Below are 26,361 nucleotides of genomic sequence, written 5' to 3'. Positions count from 1 at the left end.
TTAAGTAGCTTAATAAAGTGGTAGTGAGATTGGTAGGAGGGGTTAATTATTATCAGATCATTATGGCAGGTAGAGTGGTAGGGTTAAATGGTGCGAGGAGGGCAATTTTACAGCTGAATATTGTGGTAGAGGAAATAGCGGAAGAGATTATGTGGTAGTAGTAGGTAGGAGGATGGGTTGGGTCCTAGGGTGGTAGAGGAGGTGGTTTCATTTCGTGGATTGGTAGGGGAAATGGTGAAGGGAAAATCATTGTGGACCAGAATATGGTTAGATGGCAGTGAGAATAGTACAGGATGGGGGTAAATGAGTACCTGCATGTACATTGTACATGTGGTAGGGTGGTAGAAGAGAGGCTACATTAATGAAGAGATACTGGATTAAAAGGTGTAGGAAAGACGATACTTGGTAGTAAGAATTAAGATTAATGAGTAACTGAGCTGAATGTTATCAGGTGGTATACAAGGTATTAAACTAGAGTAGGAGAATGGTAGAGGGAATGGTGATGGAAAGGGAAGTTGTAGCTGGATATTGTTTGGTGGTAGTGAGAATGATGGGAGGAAAAATGGATAGCTAAATGTGGTAGGGTGGTAGAATAAATGATGATATAGATCTATATCAATGTGCAGCTGAATAGTTGTAGGATGTCACATGGATCTAGTGGGGCAATACGTTGTTATCTGAACATAGAGAGATGGAACAGATGAAGGTGAAGGAATAAATAGGAGCCAATCATATCATTTCTTACCCCAAGAAAAAGGTTTATCTAATTCCACCTATTAAACAATTTTGACCTCTTTGACGGTGTGCTTTTAGAAATTCAATTATATTCAGTTACTTCTTGTACCCAATATCTGATAATAGGATAATAAAAGACAAATTTTCCATCAGAATATAGAAAAAGAAGAATTGATATGCATGTAATCTTGCATGATGGGAAGAGACCTAAACTATTTGTAAAACCCAATTTACACAAATGATTTCATGTCCATTAATTTCCTAACCTCTTTTATATAGGTTTATAGAATATTTCCACAGCTATGCTAAACTTGTAGCATTAGCACTGATGTAGTAGATAGTTCAGAAGATCATCTATAATTCTTTGTGAATGAGTGACACATTGCTTGGCCTAAAAAATCAATTGTCATGGGAAATATGTGCGTGCATGAGAAACTGTGTCAATACAATAATCAATAGATGTTAAGTAGCCGTGAAATACCCTTAATACCATGCACTTGACATGATTTACTGCCATTAAATTTCAAGTGAAGTTACTTGACTATCACCAGTCTCAATTAAGGGCAAGTAGAGAACAATAAAAAAAGTCCCCAATGGGTTATTATGTTCATGTGAATTAGAATGAATTAGAATAAGAGCACCATAAGGAACAAGAAGCCAGTGTCTTGATGAGGTGATAACTTCAAAGTTCTTTCTTCAAGAATCATACTACAAGCCAGGAAAGCCAGAATCATTGCTTTGTGTGAATATTTTGTTAAAATTACTTCCAATATATTGTATTTGTATTAATTTGTACAGGGCCTTTTCGATAAAAAAAAAGTTTTAATACTGACACAGCGACCCTGTTTAAAAAGTACAAAAAATTATAATTTCAAATATCTCCTCTACATGTATCTATACACACATTAAGAGCACACCTAATTATTTTTGACACACATAAATGTACTTCTACTGTACTACACTGAAGCAAGCATAACAGATATTTTTGTTGTTGGAGTTTTTAGCATAATACTCGGTATCTGACTATCCACAAAATTAAAAAAGAAAAAATGTGATTTTTTTTAATTTTTGTATTTATTTTTTTTTATGAAAAGAAGAGATATTCATAGTATCCTTGTTTACATGATGTGAATGAGCATAAAATATGCAGGTTATTGAACTAACAGTGCTATTGGATTAAAAAACTGAGAAGTTATAAGATCATAAGGAAAGGAAAAAATCATAAAGCGAGCTAGGATAAAGGCAATCTTGACAAAGGCAAAGTATTTAGCTCATAAATTCAGTCTTATTTCTATAGGAAGAGATTATAAGAGCACAACAACCTTTTGAAACAGTGTTTACTTTGAGGTGAGTTGTCCCATTTTGTTGTTTTTCAATAATTCTGTTTAACCATACAAATGATGTGAATTCACTTCCTTATATTTTCATTATCCTGCATTTTTTTTTTCTTCTTTTTTTCTAAAGCTGACAAAAAACATGGAAACAATCCAATTTACCAAAATCTTTTTAGTATACCAGTAAAGCTTTGTGCTATACATGTACAAAGAAGGCTCATTGTGGTAGAGTAAAAAGATTTATATTTGTAATCAAGAATGGTGTTTTGATTATAGATATGGGCCAAAGAAAAAACTTGTGACAAACAGGTAGCAGGCTTTATGCATTCAAGAAATAGTATTTCATGAAGCTTAACCCCTTTTACAACATTTCATATACCCTTGAAGCATCCACAAGAGCTGAAATATTGGTCAATATCATACCAACTTTATGCATTCTCTATTTCATAGGACAAAGTTTTCATGTACATGTAGATTAATCAAACAATTAATCGGATATATATATATATATATACCAAGAAGTACACAATTTAGTAACACAGATCTACAAGTCAACTTTCCTTATGCCTGAATTGCTGATAGACATCTATGTAATGCATGTTTACATGTAGGTAAAGGAAGCATCTTACAAAGTGAATTTTTCATTTTTTTATTGGTGCCTCCAACCCTGGTCCAGATTATTCAAGGATTTTCTTATTTAAAAACCTAGCTAAAATCCAGAAGCTTTTCCTATTTATCTTGGAGGACATCTTCAAACAAAGAATTATGATTTTATAATCGGCTTGGACTACAAAGCCTGATCACAAAACAAAGATCGATTGGTTAAATAAGCTTGTTAACATGAAAACACATTGCAGTTCTTTGGGCTATTGGTTGCTAACCATCTGTTATAGTCAACACAATACAATATAAAGCATGCAGGATGTAGTACAAGTATGATTAAAGTACAATCAGATGGGATGATAGTCTCGTTGGACGGACGCCACCAACGCCGAGGGGGGGCGGGGCAGATTGTATCATGGGGGCGGGGCTAAGAGCCAAGCGATGGCGTGGAGAGGAAACATTCTTGCGATTAAAAAAAAGTGGGACGTTGACCCAGTTTTTATTTCCTGGGTAAACAATGAAAGCTAAGAAACCTGGTTAATCTGTAATAATTTTGTTTTCATGCCCCAATTCTTGTTTCATAAAAAAAACTCGGCACAGAATATGATGTCATATCCATTTCTTGCTTCTGATTTGTTAACCGATCTTAATTGTTACAATATCAGGCTAGTTTGTCTATTATAATACAAGATAGGTTATCTGACATATTCTAATAGCAAGGTCTACATCATTGGGATACAATACAGATCAATCTTAAGAGCACTACCAGAAAAATAAATAGGAATGAAATTGCACAATTAACACGAGACAAAAACGGTTGAAAAGTCCTTGCACAATTTGTTTTCATTACAGCTGGAATACAAAAACGGGTGCATTGAATAGAATTCCACTGTTCATATTCATCAACAATTGCACAAAGATATAAGCAAAATGGATGTGGATAAGCAAATATCTTTGGTGTAATAACTCACTGCCACTTTAAAGGTATGCAATCTTATTTACCTTGCAGCCTTCGCATGAATGTACTCCATAGTGAAAGCCTGATGCCTTGTCTCCGCATACCTGACATAGGATGTTCATGTCTTTATCAAAATCTAGAAAAGAAAAGAAGAAAAAAAGATGGTTAACAAAAAGACAGGAAATAAATGATCTAAAAAGATAGACCTCAACCCACTGCCAAAGGGAACAGAACAGAACTCAAACTTTCATTTGTGGTTATTATAACGCCTATAGTCTACATATTGATATTTTTTGTCACAAAAGTTCATTTTACTGGTCATTGGTGAGTTAATATGCTATTTTTGTCTTTCTTTTTTCTAACAATTTGAGTCAAATAATATTTCTTCCTTTCCTTTCATGTTTAAATTTAGGAATAACATATTGCTAATGATTTACTTTTTATTTTATTAATATCATATTATAGTATATTATCGTCTTTGTTTTATATAGGAATTAATCTGTAGAAATCTAAAAGCATGAAACTGTGTTTATTTGAATAGCAATATTGTCAAGCACATAGACAGATTTACCTGTCTGTTTTGAACTTTAAAAGTTAATCTTTTTATTGATATTTATAGGAACCATGCATCCCTGCATTAAGTAGATGAGAATAAGTGAAGTCAGTTACCATCTGGCTAATGTTGTCTCTTTAACTTCATACAAGATGTACAGTTACTCTCAATATTTATCTTTACAAAATTTATGAGCAATAAATATCTTTATGCATGATTAAAATAAAAACTATTTAAAAAAAAATACTACACAAGAGACCAGTCATAAAATTCTCAGTGTAAAATAATGTTAAAAGTAGAATCCAACATGACAGCTTAAGATACATTAAACATAGTTTACGTTGGGTAATATTTATTGGATATTCACGACAAGCACTCTTCATAATTCACTGCTCAATCAATTGCTACTTTCTGTAACTCTAAGGTTGAACAGCCCTTTTCATGGAAATAGAAATGACAATGACATCGTGAGAACCCCTAAAACTGGCTAGCCTTCTCCAAATCATGTCTCCATTTTTGAGTAGCGCTTATTAAATCACTCCTTATCTTCATTCACCAGGCAACCATATGAGCAATCAGAAATCACTCAATCATGTTAAATGGAATGTTCTAATTTCACGTATTTTCCCCTTCCCAGATTGCAATTCTGCCCTTTCGTGCAGCAAATCTACCTTATTTAGGTCTGGCCTACTTTTACCCATTTTGTGGTCTGCACATAATTTTCCTAATTTAATTTTAGTGGCGTTTCTCCTTTTGTTTTCTTTGGCAGATCGAGAGAGGAAAGTCATTGTGCACCTGAGGCAGGGGCAATTTATGAATTGCAACAAAGTTGGAATCAAACTACACCACTATTACATCCCCTTCTTTCAAAAACAAAACAGGGGAAAGAATGGAAGAAATAGAGCGAGACAAACACACACTAATTGAATGCGTTGGATAACATGTCCATGAAATCAAATGGTGCTCTAATTTTCTTTTATTATAATTCCAATCAGGGCAATCTGTGTTTAAAAGACAGTTACAGGAAATGAGTAATAAAGGAAAGGATTTTGAAAGGAGAACATAAACTTGACATGTATAACATAGAATACATCAATTTCCTCCAGTGTCCACTTCTTTCTATTATTTTTTCATTACTTTTTCATATCAATATAAAGCCAAATATATCCAATTACTTGTATTACAAAAGAGGGGAGGGGGGGGTAGACACAGATACACAGAAAACAACAGAGAGACCAAACAAAAGAGAGACAGAAAGACAAAGAGAGAGAGAGAGAGAGAAAAAAAAAGATACTGTATATTCAGTTATAAACAGTACCAGAGAGACAGAGAGAAAGAGAGACACTATGATGAACAATTAAACAAGATGAAACACAGAAGAAAATATGAGGAGAGGTCTGTCCGGGGGGGGGGGGGGGGGGGGGGGGGGGGGCAATAGAAATAAAGAGAAATACAGAGAAACCACATGAAAGAGAGAGAGACAGACAGACAGACAGACAGAAAGGCAGACGGACAGACAGACAGCCACACAAAGACAGAGACAAACAAAAATATATTCATACATGTACTGATGCACAATGGAAAACAGAAACCGAAAAAATACAGAACATATAAGAAAACTGAGGGAGAGAGAGAGAGAAAAGAAGATCAAGACGAAGAACAACAAAAATAAGAAGAGAGACAGATGGCAGAGAGAACGAGAGCAGGGAAAGACAAAATACAAATACAAAAAAATACTAGAGAGTGATGACAGATCAAAATATTGCTAATTACATTAAAGGGAAAGGTAAGATTCCAGAGGAGATAACCAGAAATAGACAAGACCCCTCTCTTTTCAAGGAGCTGTATTTAAGATGAAGGAAATCAAGAACCTAAGATATTCATTTCAAGAAAATAGGTCAGCTTAAACCACAGCTAGACGACCACACACACACACACATCCTATTCCCCTTCCATCTACCTAACCTATATAAGTAGATGGGTTGAATACATATCTCTATGAGTATCATCTCCGTTCAGACGTCTTCAAATATTTCATGTTGTAAATGCTAACTTCAATCACCCTACTTATATTCTGCACAACCTCAGTACAAAATGTGTAAACATATGTTTGTCTACCTCTCACCTTGGAAGATCTGTCTTTTGCACATGATTATTTAATTCAGTCTGTATCTAATTCCACATGGCTATCTATCCGTCTGCACTTATGGAAATGTGTGAAAATTCTCTAATCATGGGAGGGAGCTCCTTCCATAAGATCCGCCCTTAAAGGCATATACATGTATACAATGTCAATGTCGAATGGTAATTTAATCAATTAAATAAGGAAAAGTAATACTTTTGTATAATATAATTCAGGTAATAAAGAGGGGAGTCTTTAAGTTCTTCTTGAAAGGGTCAATCAAAGTGGAAGTCCAGACTGTAAAGACAGGAGAGGGATCCATATTTTGGGGCCGTAATGACGGAAACTACACCCCCAATTAGGAGTGGTAATCAGTCCATTCGGAGGAGTGTAGGATCATGTGAAAAGGAGAGTTGATAATGTGATCAGGAATAGTGTGTTTAAACCATGGACCTACTAGATTCATGGTTTAAACACAGCTATTGAGGCATTTATAGACTACTAGTGAAACTTTATATAATTATGATACATGGATATGCCTTTTCACAGGCAACCATGTGTAATTCCCTGAGCACGGTAGATGCAGATTCTTGCCTCCCACTGCCCATAGTAAAACCAGGGATGAGACAGAGAAATTCCCAAAATGAGGAAGATTAACTGGGGGTCCGGGGGCAACACCCCTAGTGCAGAAAACTTTAGAATATACAGTGTTTATGTAAAAGAACACATTTTCCTTGCATTTGAATTCTAAATTTAAGAAATATTTGTTACCCCAATCCGCCCCCGCCCCCGCCCCCCTCCATCTTGCTTAAAGGGACTCTATCACATTGTTCAGATGAGATTGATTTTTTTTTTTTTTGATTTTTTTTTTAAAATCTCGAAATAGGCGGAAATCCGCCAATCAGCGAAGGAATCTCATCCCTGTAAATCTAAAGATTAAGTTTTCTTGGGGGGGGGGGGGAGATTTTCTGACTACATACATGAAATATTTTACGATACACTTCAGTGGCAATTGTTCAACAGTCAGTTTCTTACACGAGCCAAATATCTATCACTAATCCTGGAGCTAAGACCATGCAGGCACATGACCCAATATAACTAACACTTTAAGAAGGAAAACCTGTAGAAAATGTCACCAGAGCAAAAGTCAGGTGCCCTTAGAAGGGAGCCGAGATGAAATAATGTTTGTAAGCTTTCCGCTCACATGGAGGGCTTAATTGTATTCCATTCCTACCATCTTCAACTTTAAGAGGTAGAGAAATGTAGGATAAGAGATATCAAGAGAGAAGTAGAGCAGGCGAGGATCTTCACTACACTCTCATTACACCAATAAGAGCTCTACTCTCAAGTAATACAACTCTCACTTTACTCTTCTCTATACAGCTAGAGCATGCCACGTGAACCTCATCAACTATCACAAAATTCTCAGGATTTACACAACAATACTTACAATGTATTTCATGCTTTATTTGAGATTTTATTCTTACACAGAAGAAGAAATGTTTATTTGAAGATGATATTCATTGCTTTCATTGAATCTCATAAAAATGGTATTGTCCATATCCATGTACAGTGTATCCATATTCATAATATCGTCTAGATGAAATAGATAAGATGAGAACACGTTACTAATGAAGAGGAAGAATTATGCAAATCAAATGAGAGCAGTCTACATCATGTTTGCTTTCTTAGTATGGTATTACATGGAATATTAATTTAGGTTATCAGGTAATGAAAAAGGCAATTTGCAGCAGCGATCTGATTTCAATCAAGTTTTTGTTTTTGATGCATGCTAAGTGGTTCAATCATCGATGGCGCACGCATTGAGAAAGCGATCCCTTCAAATAGGTTGCATCCACACTCGCATTTATCACGAAGATGTTGATTGCATAGAGAAGACACATGTGATATGGATACCAGTGAGATCGAGACCACCTTACAATGTAGAAGCAACCCTCTTTTGTTTACTCTCTCTCCTCCTTGTAGGCAGCAGCAGCCGAGGAGACATGCTTTCGTGTTCTGTTCTTGTCTCAGAGATATGTGGGTCGCGGAGTGGCGTATTTGGGTCGGGGCGCTTGCCTGTCTGTATTATTAACTGGGTCGCATTTTTCCATGACCCACTTTCGATTCATCCTGGTGAAATCAGGCTTGAGACGGTGTGAGAGCCGCTTGTTAACCTCTTTCCAGCCGGGGCCCCGCCCGCCGCTCGCCAATTTCAGGCTTCGCTCTTATTTTCATTACCGTTGCCAAATTGAACTGGGTCTTGTATGTTTTTCAACAGCAATCGCATTCTTGGCTGACTTGCGCAGTATGAGCAACATCTTTCCTTCTCTTACCATTCGGCATTTCTCTTTGTTTGCAAATCTTATTCTAGAATCTGGAACATTGATAAAAGGCTCTTGTTTTGGCAGACCTTCTTTTTTCTGCATCTTCTGTTGGAATCCATCAGACCCTCCCTCCCTCTCTCCTCTCATCCCATGAAGAACCCTCAACACAAGGAGCATTCCATTCCAAGCTCCTTGTCTCATTTCATTGATTTTGTTGCCCTCTTTACCAGAATGTTGACGAAAAAGATACTGAAATTGTTTTCAAGGGATAGAAGGGGAACTGTTAAATGTGTCAATTGCCCATTTGTATCGCACTCTGTGGATGATATGTTGTGCTTGCCCTAGTTCACTCTATTTTGTCTGCTCTAGTTGTTCAAAAAGCTGTGCATAATGTGACATTACATAGCCTTTGTTATAAATAGGTTACAGACAAATACCAATTGAATGGTACATCATGTAATTGGTTAAAAAGGAGGTCTGTCAATCAAATAACAGATGGCCAACCTTGAAGCCTATCGTAACCATTTTTGATACATAGTCAATTTATGCAAACACACATATGGATATATATCCAATTAGATAAAAATATTGATCAGAATATACACTGGTATCATCCAAGGTGTATAAATTCATATTCTATGTTAATATTTTTAGTTTTATGGACGTTTTTAGAACAATTTAACCGACCAGGAAGGATGTACATGAACTTGTAGATTTCTATATTTCTGACAAACACATGTCTAAAAATAGGCATGTTCTAAACACCTTGGATGCATGTGCTCGTGATTCATGGTTCTACATTAAATGAGTAGACCTACATGTACAAGGCAACATGTATGTATTTCATTTTATCCTATATTAAAAAATGCTATTATAGGAACACAATGTATGAATTTCCAGGATAAATCTAAAAGACATGGTTACACTACATGTAGTTTCATTTTAAAGGGGTGTAGCATGGCAAATATTGGTTAACGCCATCTACGACTTCTTTTGGACAACTACAAGTAAATGAATGGACTTGATTAACGGTCAGCGCTCGATAGCGTTCGCGAAACAGACCAAAGTTCTCCTTACGCTTCGGTTTCGCATATGTTGCACGCACATGAATACTGCGGTCGCGTCGACTGTAGACATATTATACCCGATTGGCCCAGCATCAGGCCACGGGAAAGACACATAGTCTTATCATGCTACACTCCCTTTAATACAAATTAATAATTTTTACAATCAGAATTCATTTTTTTTTAATTTAAAGAAGATACATGTAGGTGGTCTTATAAGGATTCATTTAATAACCAAGATTCCTTTTACTTGAGCACACTGTCAAACAGACTTTGAAAAACAAAAATAAATAAACAACTCCAAACCACCCAAATCTTATTCATTTGATGGTGTATGTAATATGATTTCTTTTAATAATCTGTTTGTTTTCTATAATGTGTCATTGATATGATTGGGATATTGATATTTTCACCTGGAATCCTGCAATAGTGAAATGGACTTTTAATAGTAGCACATGCAGACAGAGCCCATCTTGAGATAAATACAGAAATGTATGATATAAGCCCCTACCCCCAACCCTAATGACGCTGTAAAGTTCACTTTTTGTGCAATTTGGGGGATTTTAAAGGTAAAGACCAGTATTGGAAACGCCCCAATTTCAAAAAATGAAATGGAAGCTCTCATTACCAATCATGTGAAAGAATATGTTTTGAATAATACATGATGATAAAAAATTTGCCGGGAAACCGCCTACTAATTCATATATTTGGTAAATTTGTTTCTCTCATGGTCTGTGAGAGATATAGGGTAGTCCCATATACATCTTTCTGTGTATAGTGCTTGTAACTTTACGAAGAATGGGCCAAATTTCTTATCATTTTGATGATTCCAGAACCTTGCAGATGCTAGATGCTAGATGATCAACCTTTTCTGATCGATTCCACAACGTTTCTTTCACAATGCAATCGCATGACCATAACTGGTCTTTACCTTTAAAATGTTTATATTTTGTTCAAAAAATCATCAAATTTGAGAGATAAATAATGCCCTCATGAATTCATGGTGGCATGTCGACAGCCTCTCAGCCGTTGTAAACTTAACAGTCTTTCATTCACAATCATTTTGTCATTTTGTAGGCCGGATTCATATCTGAGAGAAAGTTTATAGGGCTGAACCACCATGCAAGCCGGGCCGGCCGAGACAGACGGACGGACGGATAGGAAACCAGAGATTAAGAAGAGAATACTAATTGGGTCAAAGCTCCAGGAAGACAGGGCAGGTATTACGCTGACCTATTTTCACAGTCATTATGACCCATATTTTGACATAATAAAAACATGTCGTTAACCCACCGAGAACAATTAATGCCCTATACAAGAGGATCACGTTGTCGGCTATCAAAACAGTGAAGTCGTGACCATGCTAATTCCCATTTAGCGACTCATCATTTTGGGGATTATCTTTCAGAGTATTAAAGAATAATGCGACTGTAATATATCCAATGTAATATATCCAATAACAAATTGCAGTAAATGTACATGTATGAGATTGAGAAGGACTAAAAGCGTTATTTACCTAATTCACCTTTACTTGAGTTTATGGAGGATTTTTTTTCTTCAATAAGCATACATTTTTGATCATATTAACAATCAAAATTCAGTTTCCTTTGGGTCCTTCTTTAATAAGTCCTGAATTCATATTCAATGTCATATTTTCCATATTGCTGCCGAGGCCAGGAGCCCTATGCACATTAATACTCATTGTATGATAACAATCAGTTAAATAAAATAGTTAAATAGATTTCAGTAGATGTAACATGTACTGCTATGTCAGCAAACATTGTCGACTTTATACAACATGTGTAAATACATGTGTTTATTTACTGTCTGAGTCACGAGGTGCATGCAGTGGCAAAGGGCTAAAGATTAATAGGCTAAAGTTTTCAGGTTCAGGCAAGGACAAGACAAATTAAACCTTGGTATTTGAATCATTGTAATCAGACTTAAATAAATAAAAATGAAATAAATATTCAATAACCACTTAGCTATTGATATGCTTGTAAGTAAGCAACTAGGAGAACAACGGTTTTAAGTTCTCTTTGAGGGACTTGGTAATGAGGATTAATGCCAAAGGGCACTAGCACATCAACTTGGTTTCGGACCTGGGACCTTTTGGTTGCAAAACCACTGCTCTACCACTGAGCCATTCCGTTTCCTCTATAATATACTTTCCTAAATATGCTCAAGGCAAAAAAAACCTGCATTTCTTTAATACATGAATATTGTTAGCCTTGTACAGTACATTCAAAGTAGTATAGCTATAACTACCAAGAAAAAGAAAAATCTCTGTAGAAAATACACCTGTAAGTTGACTTGTATGAATAAAATTGGGTTAAAGTACAGTTAATGATTTGGAATCTCTGCAATCTGTGAAAAGCAGGGTTAACAAGTTTTCGTCGGTAGGTCTGCTACATCAAAGGGTACACGATGACAATGAGGGTAGAAGTGTTAGTAATGTTTGTATTATTGGTAGTAAAGATATGACCTTGGGACTGAAATTGAGGTTGATAACCTATTTCATCATCATATGTAGGTTTGGCGTCTGAGCTTATTGGATGCATTTACACAACAGCTACATCTAGAAAACTTACATAAAGGAAGTTCCCATATAAAGGAAGAAACTTTTACAAGCAAGTAAGATCTATTTCACAGGAGTCCCTCATTCATGTAGGTTTAATGCTGTAAAATGATTGAATCAAGACAATTAGACTTTTTTGCCATTCATGAAAACAGCAATCAAAGATGATTTGCTTGTGTCACTTGACATTTAATTTTGTAGTAGTATTCCACGACTTGTATTAAACCGAGGAGCTTTTTCTTGATGTAACACTGTGTTTTATCAATGAAGAGAAACAATGAAATGGTTACTTCAAAGTTAGTAGATGTCATCTAAACATGAACACAACATTTTGTACATGATATCTGTTGAAGGTATTAATTTAGCTATTTAAAAAAAAGTTATTATTTCATTTTGGGGGGAGAAAAAACATGGTTCTTTTCTATAAAATACGATGATGTTGGGGTCTAAGAGAGGAAATACAAACATATAAATACACTTCACAATGATCATAAATTTTATAAAAGAAACAATTTTATATTGATTTATTATCAGCCATGACTTTAAACATAGTACAGATACGGTATCTTAAAGAATAAAAGCATAACAAAAATGTGGTAAATTTCTAATAAATCACCTTGACGTTGGTCATTGTGTATGTTTTAATTGCTCTAGATGTATTGATTATCATAACATTACAGGTTTGTTTAGTTACCATTAGTTTTCAATGGGCCACATCAAAACAAGAGAACATACAACAGAATGAAATCTATCTCTCGGATTGACACCGACTACATAAAGCAAGTAAAACAAATATAGCAAATAATAAACATTCAGAGGGTCTGCGGTTATGATTCTGGCTCACCACTCTTTACGCTCCAATAATGAAAGCCATAAATCAACCTGTCCTATTTGAGCCAGATATAGGGTAATCATTGTATAATATACCACAGAAGAAAACTACTATTCCAATTCAACTATCAACAACACCCAAATATGTTCTAGTTAATGAAAGGAATTAATCATATGGCATCCAATCTAAATTTATTTGACAGCTGTACTGGTATACAGGAAGTTTTTTTTTGTGTTTAACACAAGACATCAAATTTGTTGGTGTGCAACTATAACAGTGATGTAAAAATATAATAATAAAAACTTGTGGGATAGAACAGGATGCAGAGCAAGAAGTAATTGACATAATTTACCCTAGATTTCTGATCTATTTCACCAACAAAGACATATATTTGAAGTTTGATTTCAAGCTTTAAGCAAGAAAATAGAGTAGAGAAAGCAATTAAACTTTGTAAGTAGTCTATATACATAACAAGTTTTAAGCTGTGTACTGCCCAATCCCCACAGGATGCATCTTTTATTTTCATTTTTTTTGCTTGACTGAAAATGAACTTTGAGTAGAAAAAGTGCATTAACTTTGCTACTTGTAGATGAACTTTTCATTTCCATTAATAAATGCAGTACGGTGAATTGGTTTCCTTTTAAGAAAAAAATGGATATTAAAGATCAGTAACCCCTATATAAATGGGATGCGCACTGGTTTATTACTTGTAGGTGCAAAGCCCTTATAGTTGATTACCCCATATCTCATTACAGTCAAGCAAATTGAAATATTGATAGTTAATCCTCTGAAGTAATGGATATATTTAACTCTGGACAGGGTTAGAAGTTTAGATTATCATACACACAGGTAACTCTTGGGTTAGGATTGTGATTGGATTGTAGGTAAGATACCATACATATTTGGTGAGTATAGAACATGAGTACTGAGTTGCTGTTGATCAAGCAAAGATGAGCATATGCTTTACAATCTTTTAAAGTCATCTCTCCTTTTCACAATAATGAGGATTCTATTATTTAACACACTATAAATGTCTTGAGGTCTCTGAATAAAACAGCTAGCCTCATCACAAGATCAAGTATGCTTGTTTATTAAAGCTTGTACCTCTTTCGAAGAAGGGGGCTGTTACCAAAGCTAATGCCTTGAATTAGTTGATGATCATCAATTACAATTCTCTGGGTTACATAGCGCTTATAGTGTACACAGGCCATGTCTACAACGCGCTGATACATGTATTTGATTTATACATGTACATCATTTCTGTTGCACATTAATGGAGTTATAAACTATATAGATTTAAACTATATAATGTACTCTTTAGAAAGAGAAAGAAATTGATACAAGCAAAGCTGAACAAAACTAATTAGACTATACCTTTAAATCTGGAATATTTGGATATATAGATGTAACGAGAAGCCCGTTGCCAGGAACTCTCCTGACTTGATTACTTTCTGAGAAAACAGACAATCTGACTTGTTCATGGGGTCTGAGGATTGATACTCATGCTTTCCTGATGGTTGTCATGGTAATCATAACATTACAAACGTTCATAGCAACATACAACATGAGGTGCTGCTGAATATGTGAAACATGCTGTGGAGAATGTTAGATACTGTAGTTGAATACTCCAAAACATATAATCTTTGGAAGAGTATAGTGACCAAAACTTTAAAACTTGACAAACAAAATTATATATGTCTAAATTATTAAAAGTTAATATCAAGAGAAAATGGAGGAATTGAGAAGACAATCTACAGTACATAAATCAACTCAGCTTTAGTATTTTAAACTGGTCATGGTTTATGTATAGTATGTAAATATATCTTGTTTAAAAAATAATTCGTTTTAAAATGCTTGATCAATTTTGTTACACAATTTCAATAAACGATGCCTTGGAAAAATGTCAAACCAAATTTTCCAGACCTCTTCATACAGATACTGCTCATTCCCTACCGGTATGTTATACACCATTTCCTATATACATATATTTACTTTATCGACAGACAGTATTTTGGTTGAATTTTAGTTGTGTTTATAGAAGAGGTTTGTTTGAATAAAGTCTGTATTGACTGATCACAATCTCACTGGGTGTTAGTGACCTAAAACAATTGTTTGACAATGCCTACAGATAACTGGGAACGTACTGTCACAATGCAGTTTAGATTGTAGACCTTCACCTATAAACTTGGTGCTCAGGTCTATTGTGAATTTCATTGTATGACCAAATGAACTACATGTATATTATTTTACAGCATCAAAAGAGGAATGCCACCCTACTGTTTTTTTTGGATATAAATTTTATAACAAAGTAAAGGCAAAAAAAAATGAGAGAAACAGATAAGTGACAGATTGAGCAAAATTTGATTAAAATGAAAAAGTTTTAAGATTTTAAACGTTGAAATCATCGAGCACAAACTGTGATGCATATATTAAAGGTTTTCCTTAGAAGAAAAAGAAATTTATAATTTTTTAATGCAGAGCAAATGGGGGGGGGGGGTGAACCTACCAAATATGGCACAGCTAGTGTTCTCAGTTTGTGTTTGGTTGATTGAAACTTTAACAATGTGTAAGTTATTCTTATTTTTATCGAACTTAGCTCAAACTTTCAGTAAAAAAGTGTTACAGTAACTCACTGGGGTGGGGGTTGGGGGCACAATTTGATACCCATGGGGTCATAAGCACATTTTAAGAACTATTCATCAATCACATCACTTTATCTCTACAGTGTTTTATCCTATATTTAATGTCAATAGATGACATGCATCAATTTTCGAGCCGTTGAGTATGAATCATGTCACACACAGGTAAAGGAGACCTAACAATTGATATTCTTTACCCCCTGAACATTCCAAAGGTCTTGTTGCCTTAACATGCCTGTCTCAATGAAGCAAAGCGATACCTGTCATGAACATGAATGATTGCAATCATCAGACAATATCAATGGCTCAATTTGAAAATAAGGTTTGAGGTAGACAACAAAGTTCATGCAATGAAAAAAATATGTTTTTGCCAAACAGAAACAAATAACGGATAAATTGTTATTTGGTGAAACAAGTCATGGTGAACATGACTATAGGATGAGGTAACCTCTACTACAAGTTTATATACAGTAAGGCCAAATAATCTCATGATCAATATCGTTAATATCTTCATCAAGATATCAGTATTTCTGAATCAAAACATATGATAAAAGAAAACGTAATCACAAAGACTTTTGTAACGGCCTATCAAAGACATTTCAATAGCCTTGCCCATCTCCTATCACATGTGCAGACATTACAATGACATATTACGCAATCCAAACAAGATTTCTATGAGATATACAAATTGCCTAAGTCAATTTCTCAAAGCTTAGTCTTTGCAATCAATTCTAGTAATGATTTATGAACCATTGAATGTAAAGTTAATACAAATGCCAGGATAGGTTAATTAATTATTCTGACATTTTTGGCTGTAATATTGGGACATCTCAAAAGAAAATACTTTCTGTATGACATATTCCCAGATTTGTTCTTTTTCATTTCCTTCTAGAGTCGAATGATATAATACAACTTTGGGAACATGTGGCAAATTTCACATCAATCTATACTATATTTGACATTGATCAATAAGAAATGCTATTATAAAAGGGTATTGGCCTAAAAACATATTTCACTTTATCAAGGATATTGTTACATTATGAGAAAGATGTAAAAATGTTGCCACATCTTGAACCACTTTACTCTGCAAAGCAGTTCTACTTACATTAAGCAGCTAGATTCCAATCAACTGATAAAATCTTGAGATTAATTAAGGTTATCTAGCTCTGCCGATCCTGGAGCAATGCTACGCAGCTTAGTTTGGAAACTGAAACTCTGATCTATTCTAAATATACATCCTTTACCGAGGTAGTCTCTGTACGGATTTGACATCATTCCTAGAGAGCTTGGGGCAACAAGACGCAAGAGAAACATCAAGAATTATGACCTAATTCAAAACAATATCATTGACCTACAAACAATGAGATATTCCTGCCTTGCGGATGCACAATCGCTTGCTCTACATAATATACATCTCCCTCTCCCCCTCTCACTCTCTCTCTGTCTCTCTCCCTCTCTCCCCTCCTCCGGCTCCCTCCCTCCTCCACAGTCTCCCTATCTTGTTGAGTCACTAGAACGCTGTATTTCATTCACGGCACTGAGTCGATGCAAGATGCTATCTCCACAGCCAGGGGGCAAGAGAAAAAGAGAGCACCATTTGTAAGTCAAATAAATACAGTACCATCAATAAGACTGCGCAAAATTACAAGGAAATGAATAGTTGGCAGTCAATTATTCCAATTTTGCTCATCACCTTGTTACATCTAAGATGTTAAGTGATGTGGTCTGATAGGCCAAAAACTAATTGTGTCAAGTGGATCTCTAGTCTACACTTTTTTCTATAAACTGTTGATGTATGAAACTAATACAAAGATAAGCATGAAGTAAACCCATTTCAGCTAAAGCCTCGAGTTGTACACTCCATATTTCCATAACATAAGATATAATATCAGAGCTGAAGAAGGAGTTTATATATAGTATAAAGGCGAAATGGATATAGAAGACTGGCATTATAAATTCGTATCGACTTGAAAACTGTGACAAATTATTAGGCCATGAAACTAGGCTACTGAAACTACGAAATAAAACCAGGTCATTGTTTTCAAATCATAGATGTAGATTACTACCGGTATATCATGTCTATAATACGTCCGGACAATTTAAAAGGAGTTCAAATTGCAAAAGCTTTATTTGTATATTAAAGCTAATGAACATGTATCTAGGTGCATTGTTGGAATATTTGATCTTTATTTGTTTTAAATGCTGTCAAATTTTACCCACTCTATATCATGTACCATACAACATGTAAATCAGATATTTAAGAAGTGAAGTTGTCTACATTTACTTGCCTTCTCCTGTATTTTCTTTACATTTGACTTAAAGTCAAGGCACAATTCACACAATTTCTGATACTGATTTTTTTCTTGCATCTTAAAAAGAAAGAGTATATGGGAAAGAAAGAGGGATAGAGGTACAGGTATAAGAGAAGGAGAGTTGAGTTTATATGAAACTGAGAATACATGTGTAGCCTGCATTTTAAAATAGTAATATGAAGGAAAGTGTTGAATGTTATTTTGGAAACGTGAAAGGAAGTTGCTGAAAACATGCATAACTCCGCTGTATGAGTGATCAGGAACTAGCAATGAGTGATGACAGAATCACATGTATCGTTAGCTACATTTACATGCTCACATTCACCAATGTCTACACACATACATGTCGTACAGTCTTAAGGCTTTTGAAAAACTATTTTAAAGGGATACTGACGTGTCACAAAGTGTATTGTTGATGCGCTCTAGACATTTTTTTTTTGCTACAACAAAGAAAGGGATTTTTTTTTAATTGAATTTGTAGAGGTAAATGAATTCAATTTTCATGTACACTGTAGATTTGCTGAATGGCAAACGATGACCAAAGAGCCAGCAACAGTATTCATATCAACAATACTGATATCCCTTAAAGTCATTTTAAAAGCAGTTGAAGATGAATGTATCAAATAAGCATCTTTAAATATAAATTATATTTACACATAACACAATGTTATAAGAATCATTTTGTCACTTTTTTCTATCTAAAATGCAAGGTTTCCACTTGAGCAGTTATTGTATTTTTCCTTGAGCATAATTCCCTTCCTTTTCTTTTTCCTTTTTAGTCTAATTGTCTATCAATTAATAGATATGAATCTGAAACAATGGGCAGGATGTACCATAGAATAATCACTCATGAAAACCTTTTTCATCAGCAGACAATGTGAATATTCACTCATGTGATTAATTAATTACAAAGCTCATTCTTTTTACTCACATTAAAACAATCTATAACAATAAAAAGTGGATTGCCAATGACTATTTTCAGCCCAGCAGTTGAAAGCAGTTTTAACTATTTTCTATTTAGTACTTATATTTTGGATATGTAAGCAAGAATTTCAGATCAGGCAGAAAAAAAGATACAAAAAGGGCACAATTTGGTTTCAAAATAGCACAAATTGTCTGATGAGATTCAAGAGCGAAAAGAGCATTAACTCTTTGTTAAAAGATATGAGTTAATGCCCTCTGCCTCTAGGCTTTTAGCAGACAAATTGTTCCACTTCTCTACATTTTGGATATCCATGGGATGAAATATACTCAAGCTTTTTCCTTTTTCCTCTTCAAATGAGTGTTTAAAAATACATGTAATTGGAAATAAAATACCCGGATATGACTGATTTAAGGAAAATTTTGATATTGAGATTTAAACACATAAAAAGAAAAAGTTTGATATTGTATGAATACCTGTCAAGGTGAAAGGATCTTTTCTATTTGGGTCACATTGCGATCATTGTCATTAGGCATTCTAAAGAATGTTACTTGCTTGACATGAGACACCCAAGGGGTTACATCCAAACCCAAACGTGCCACGGCAGTGACGCAAGAACCGCCCGGACGCGTCACAGATCATCGAAGATTCTATTTCACCCTCCATCATGTGGGATAATAAAAGAGTGAATCTGGTGCCCCTTTGTCTGCTCACTATGATATAGTTTGGAGGGGAAAGCCTCAAGGTTTCCATCCACTCTAAGAAAGCGTGACATACTTTTTCTTGTTCAAGATGCATAGTCATGGATGTTGCAGAAACTAGCTATACATGGATGACATTCTATTCAACATCTTCAAGATCACAAGACTGGTTTTAGATGCTGCTTGTTAAGACTGGTTTTGTAATGGATGTAATTGGCATGTTATACACTTTTGGTTGTATAATATATTGGTTGAATCCTACAAAGAACATCCATACCCTGTTTGTATAAGTGTTAAATATGATTTTGATTATGTTATAAACACATTTCCCATAGACACCTTTTATAATTTCAGGTAATGTACTGTAGTGTTCAGTTAGCATTAGGATCCTCTCTTAAATCAAGAGATGAATACACAACATGTATTAAATTCCCTCTGGTTTAAAAAAATAGTTCATAAACATGCACAATATGGATAATGATTGATTGGATTTTAAAGTATGTAATTGACTAACCAATTAATTGTTAGATGCTGCTTATAAGTATCGGCTTTCATAGTGATGTATACAGTAGGCTTAATTAATTGTTTGATTGCTAATTTGATTGATTGGCTGATCATTGATTTATTAGCTGCTTGAATAATTTTTAAATCCCTTGAAACTTTTAGAAGAATTTACCTTTAAATAAATGTGATTAAGAAATATGTCAATTAAAATGGTATGAGCTTCTTTTTAAATTGTATGTAAAGTTTGTGTTTCTTGCAAAACCAAAGGCTGGGCAGAAATTTGTCTTATTTCTTACACTTCAGGTGCACATCCCACATCAATCTGTGTACGGTTACTTTCGAACCTAAATTTTAATAGCAAAATATAAAGCGCTTTCTTAGTTTCTTTGCCCATCATGGCAGACAGGTACATGTATCTGATTTTTTTTTAAACATCAAATTGACCTCCAGGTAAATTATAGCATTATATGGTATCAGGGATTTCAGCTTATTGTCAAACACATATCAATTATGATAGTCTTATTTGAATGACAATGACTTATTTGGAAAGTAGAAATTCTACATGTACTTCTGATTGTCATTCTTTTTAAAAAGACATTTCAGATCTATAAGAGGAATATAAATGCATAAATACAAAGTGGCTTTACAAGAGATGGCTGATACAAGACAAATTATTTTGTATTTCTCCTCTCAAATCTTGACAAATGCTCATATGATCACAATTTATATTCACAAGACTCTCAAGAGAACCATTATATTTAGATCACGAGATGCATTTATCAGAAAGATTACCCCAAAAACTTCCTTGTCAGATATGTCTCTGGAGACCGGTACTCTGTTTCATAAACTAGTTCAACTCATTTTCGGTCATAACAATCTTTTTTATATCAAATGTCCGTGTTTTACAATTTTCTTCACATATGTGGATTTGAATATTTCAAATTTACACATTTTCCTTCAATACCTGGCTGGCTTCAAATCCTTTCAATCCATTGCCCCACGCCTCCAGAACAAACTTCCTGCATTGCTGACAAATACATGTAGTACTTCAATTGACTTCTTCAAAAATTATCTGTAAACAAATATCTACAATTCTTTCTTTTTTTCCTTACACTAATGGACAACGCTTTTTATGTACATGTATCCCCTGTAAATGAATCCAATTATTATCATGAATACCTTGTAATCACACCATAAACTGTAGGTGGGGGTTGATTAAGTAAATTATAAGGATCTGACTCTGATATACAGTACCTGCATGTGGGTACCTCTTTCATATAATACAGTATCAACATATTTTGTGTAACTCACAATCAAACCAAAAGCATGTACATGAACCTGTAGGCTGTAATCTTTATAAAAAAATAAGCTATAGAGATCTATGTATGCAGGTACATATTGGCCCTAATTCACGAAAGTAGTTTATCCTAACCCACGGGCTATATACAGTACCTCCATAAGAGGAATATACATCCGCATCCTCACGTTCATAAACAGGCAATATTTATGGTTTAGTACACTTATTTTAATTTAAACCATGATTTAGACCATGAGTTAAAATTAAGCCTCTTTTGTGAATTTGACCCAATATGTCAGATTATATGACTAAATGAAATACTAGAACTACAGCATGGCTTTCTCACCCAATCATGCGTTATTATGTTACAAATTAATAGCATGACGGTAAAATAGCCCTATTATTTTTAAATTGTACGACATTACATGGCAATTTACATCCAAGATCCAGATTACATATGAATTGAGTAATGGTAAATATATCAAAACAATAAAAATGTGTTTCTTATATGTCTCCACCCTACATTCGGTATCAGAAATTGATGGAATTATTTGTGAAACAGTATCGCAATGACAACAAAAAGCCTATAATCAAAAGTCAACTGACCATGATCTGTACTAGCCTTAAAATGTAATTGGATCATCTTCCTATTGTCACCGTGTTTGAAACTCGTACCTCAAGAAGTTCTTGACATATTCTGATAACAAGAGTAATACCTCTAATTCCCAAAAATTGAAATCTATGACATTTGACCTTTGTTCTACATACCCTAAAATATAATTAGGTTGTCTTTCTATGGTGATACAACTATCAGAATGTTTGAAGCTCATATTTCTAGTTGTTCCTGAGACACTGCAATATCAAAGCTGATACCTGTAATTTCAGCCATTGACATCTAAAATGTGTGAGATGTTGCAATAATGAGGCTAATACATGAAGTGTCATAAGTTGATCTCTTTGACCTTTGACCAAGTTACTCCAAAATTTCATCAGATTGTCATCCTATGGAGATACATACATGTACATGTACCATCATCAAGTTTGAAGTTCATATCTCAATTGGTTCTTGAGATATCGCGATAACGAGAAAGCAAGACGGACGGAGGAAAACATAAAAACATAAGCCTCTGGCACCACTTTTGGTGGGCGGAAGCATAAATAAGTACTGAACTGTAGGTAATTAGGATCATTAGACATAATAGGACATATAAACAATAACAATTGGTTGCCTACTCACCCAATGCTCCTGGCTCTGTTCTATCTCTCAGCTCCCACTCCACTGGTAGCTTGCGTTTAGCTCCTAAGGACGATGAGGATGAAGATGATGATGATGGCCCAGGCAGAAGGCCTTCCATCGTTGCCATGGTAATAGATGTCTGCAGTTGGTCTGGTATCTCAATCTTCTAGCAGTGTCTTTGAAAACTTGGTACTTGATGACTGACAACTGCATAGGTCTGCAAATAAATTATGAAATGACAATTAGAGCAAGAAAATGGCTTATTGGACAAAATTGACAAAAATTTACATAACTTTATTCATTCATGAAACTCTTAATTTACAGACTGTATGAACACTACACCTGTAGTACAAATTGACATCTTCCTAATACATGTTCCAATACCATTCACAAAATTATGTCTTAGTGCACAATTTCAATTGTGAATATATACATGTATTCAAAATAATCAGTATAACAAATGCTTTCTCCTATTTTTGCTACATGTACTTGCTGCAGAGCCAAGTTAGATTATGAAGTAAGAATAAATAGAAAGATCATGCAGATTTGGCATGGGTTTTGGGGCAGCGGGAAGCATTTTGAGTATAGTGTCTGACTTCAATTCCATCCAGCTTTGTGTACGAATGAATCCCATCAATAAGGCCTAGAAAGATTTGAACTTTTATTGTCGTCAACGGAGCAGGGGAAGGAATCTTCTTTTTTAACTGAAGTGATTTCACTCTTATATATTGACTACCGTAGGCTATAATTGTACCATATTACACAAAGATTTAAAACTTGTTTTCATTACTCAATGAACCTAAAATGTGAATAACTTAATTTGCTGAATTTTCTAAAAAACATCTGGGTTATTACATTTCATGTTTTATCTATTGAGAGCCAGAAGGCTGTTAACTCTGTAAAATTATTGAGTTAAAGCTAATCTTGAGCTCTGGTATCGATGGGCATTATATGTCGACAGTATATTGCTATCATTCATTCTGGATTGTTTATCTTGCAGAAGATTGATTGTTTGAACCAGTAAAATAAAAACAAAACCTCACAAAAACTTGCTGGAAATCATCTTCAATAAAAACCACAACAAAAAGATTTATTTTCCTTTTTAAGAGAAAAAGTTCTCTCCAAGGATGTAGCGCTGAATTCATTTCATACATCACTTAACGATGGGTACAGAATGGAAGGAGAGGAACAATAGAAGCTGACGAGAAAGGTCAAACACTTTGAAGCCTAACCTGAAAACATTCACCTCTCCTCATTAGCTTTCTCCTGTACTCAGTAGGAATACTCCTTCACAATGGAAGCTTATCCAAGAATACCATGTCAATGCTTGGAAAACACACAGCTGGATAGCAACAGGGATCTATTATCAGCTCTTTATAGAGGTGTCTTGCTCAGCTCAAGTGCACAAAAGTTCAACTTAGCGATTGGTTTCTTCCAACATACATCAATGTAAGCCTGGGTCATAGTTTGTTCACACATGGTTTACAGAAAAATCTGGTACACTGAATGATTTACAATATAATGGAAAGTTTGAGGAAAAAAACAAGTCTATTTAATAATAAGACATAATCTTGATCATTGTGACAGTATTAATGCTATTCTTTCTCTGATTGAATAATTCTCTCATAGTTATATCCTGAATAATAATGTGTATTAATAAGGCTGAGAAGTATACACTGTACAAGATAAAAGCATGTAAACAATGATTATAAAATAACAACTACTTTGACTACTTTTCTCCTGACAATCGAGGGAATTGTGTTATTCTCAAAACAGAACAAACTAGTGGATTTACTCAATTAGGATTTCATGCTAATTGTGAGGAGTCAGCAGACCACCTGGTAATCTAGAGGTTACCCCGTTGACTACTGAATTCTCTCAATCCTATAGACTTTAATATATGAGCCATTCAGTTCAGTATCCAATGAGTTAACTAATAATATCATCAATAGAGATTAATCATGAAAAACAATTGCCTTGCTGGTGCCAACTTGGAAGTACTTAATAGTGCACCTGATTCTTCTGACCTCCTTCAAGTGATACTCTGTTATAAAAACCAAACTTCCTAAACTACTTATGACCAGCAACTCTTCTCTTTCTCTGCCCACATATAATTCATGCACAGATTTATCTACTGAGAGCTAGTAAAAGGGCGTTAAATCCTATTATTCCCACGCAGGTCTTAATGTACTGTGGCTATACTTACTCTGCACAGATTCATTGCAACAGACATTCACAATAAATCAGAAATCTTCATCTTAAACGTAAACCCAAAAGGCCTATAAAATATTTAGGGTGTGATTTAAATCTTTTATTACAGTTTACACCAATCTTATGGCCATCATCTTCTTTATTCTACAAATAATCCAATTCTTATATTTGTGAACAAATACTTCTGAATGACAAATCATAAATCACAAATGCAACTCTTTCAGTCAAATTCATTATTTACTTTTATCTTCTCTTTATATTTTGACTTGGTCATGGATTGAAGTTGAACTTATTTGCACCTGTATTGTAAGCAGTCAGGATGTACACTTTTCAACAGTAATTTGATTCAACTAAAAACCCATTTACAATAACAGACGAATACAAAACAAACCTGAACTCTGTGAAGAGGTGAAAGCACTTCGTTTATCCCTTGTTCGACGTGCGACAGAGTAGGCGAAATGCAAAAAAGTCACCGGCGAGAACAAAGGGCTTGCCAGAAATAGGTCATTGTTCGTAGGTCCGCCTGCCCACCGCTGCCCGTAGCTCGACCCTGCTATGCCGTGACAAAGGCTTCGTCTGCTGTTTTTGTTGACAAAAACCGAGACAGTTGTAAACTGAAAATATCTTTAAATTTATATATTCATAACTTCTTACCTGCTAAATTATGAGGAGGAAGTCACCATCTACCGATACAGTTTTCTTCTGAGTCTATATCTGCCAGCAAAGTGTTCGGGATCAATTTTGTAATAATAGTGTAGTGGTGGACCGTCTCGGAATAGCATTCGTGAATGAATGAATGGAGGAACGAACCGGAATCGAGCGATTTGCAAGCGCAGAGTGCACGGCCAAATCGCGGAGCTGAACTCGAAGCAGACTGCGTTGGGCTGCAGAAATTGTATTGTGTGTGAAACTCATGTAGCATACACAATCCAGCCGGAGTAGAGTTTGAGCCAGACACAAATAAAAAAAAAATGACCTACTGACCTAGTTCTCACGAAAACGTCGTATTCTTCGTTTACGGCCTCGTTCATTGGTCAGTTTCGGGAGTGAACATTATTTCGGAAGAGGGGATTATTTGAGTTGGTCCAATGTTTGATATGTTTGTGGGAAATTTTCTTGATAACAAATTGTTTAGGATAATTTGTTTTCAATTGAAAATTGTTATGAGCAGTTTCCGTAATTTAAAAGAAATCACATGAAATTGTGCTTCTGTCAATATTTACCTCCTATCAACTAACATCCCTTTTATTCAATGCATTACTCCAAAAACTTTTTATTACGTTACTTAATCATTATAAAAATTATTCTACTTTTCATATTTGGGGACCAAAATAATGGCTGCCGAAACCGCAAAGTTCTGTGCACTCTGCCACTGTTAATGGTCATTGACTTGAGTGCATACATGTCTCATTTTCATCCCCATATTCCGAGC

General features: G+C 34.8%; 1 protein-coding gene across 4 annotated transcripts in view; it reads right to left on the bottom strand.

Moving 5' to 3' along the window:
- Positions 1-25,907, bottom strand: part of LOC756187 — a 39,453-nt gene extending 13,546 nt beyond the window's left edge. For 2 of the 4 annotated variants that reach the window (XM_030974172.1, XM_030974175.1), the window contains exons 1-3: positions 25,584-25,907; positions 22,719-22,935; positions 3,675-3,766 (exon numbers count right to left, since the gene is read on the bottom strand). In XM_030974172.1, coding sequence (XP_030830032.1) covers positions 3,675-3,766; positions 22,719-22,845 — 219 coding nt within the window. In that variant the 5' untranslated portion in view covers positions 22,846-22,935; positions 25,584-25,907. Of the gene's footprint in view, positions 1-3,674; positions 3,767-22,718; positions 22,936-23,950; positions 24,839-25,320; positions 25,550-25,583 lie in introns of those variants that run through there. The other 2 variants (XM_030974173.1, XM_030974174.1) reach the window with 2 other exon arrangements.
- Positions 25,908-26,361: the final 454 nt, after the last annotated feature.

The sequence above is a fragment of the Strongylocentrotus purpuratus genome, unplaced genomic scaffold (assembly GCF_000002235.5).
Source record: "Strongylocentrotus purpuratus isolate Spur 01 unplaced genomic scaffold, Spur_5.0 spur5_scaffold_7, whole genome shotgun sequence".
In the NCBI taxonomy this organism is placed as follows: Eukaryota; Metazoa; Echinodermata; class Echinoidea; order Camarodonta; family Strongylocentrotidae; genus Strongylocentrotus; species Strongylocentrotus purpuratus.
The sequence above is the reverse complement of the archived record's forward strand: the minus strand, read 5'-3'. Positions and strand labels throughout refer to the sequence as shown.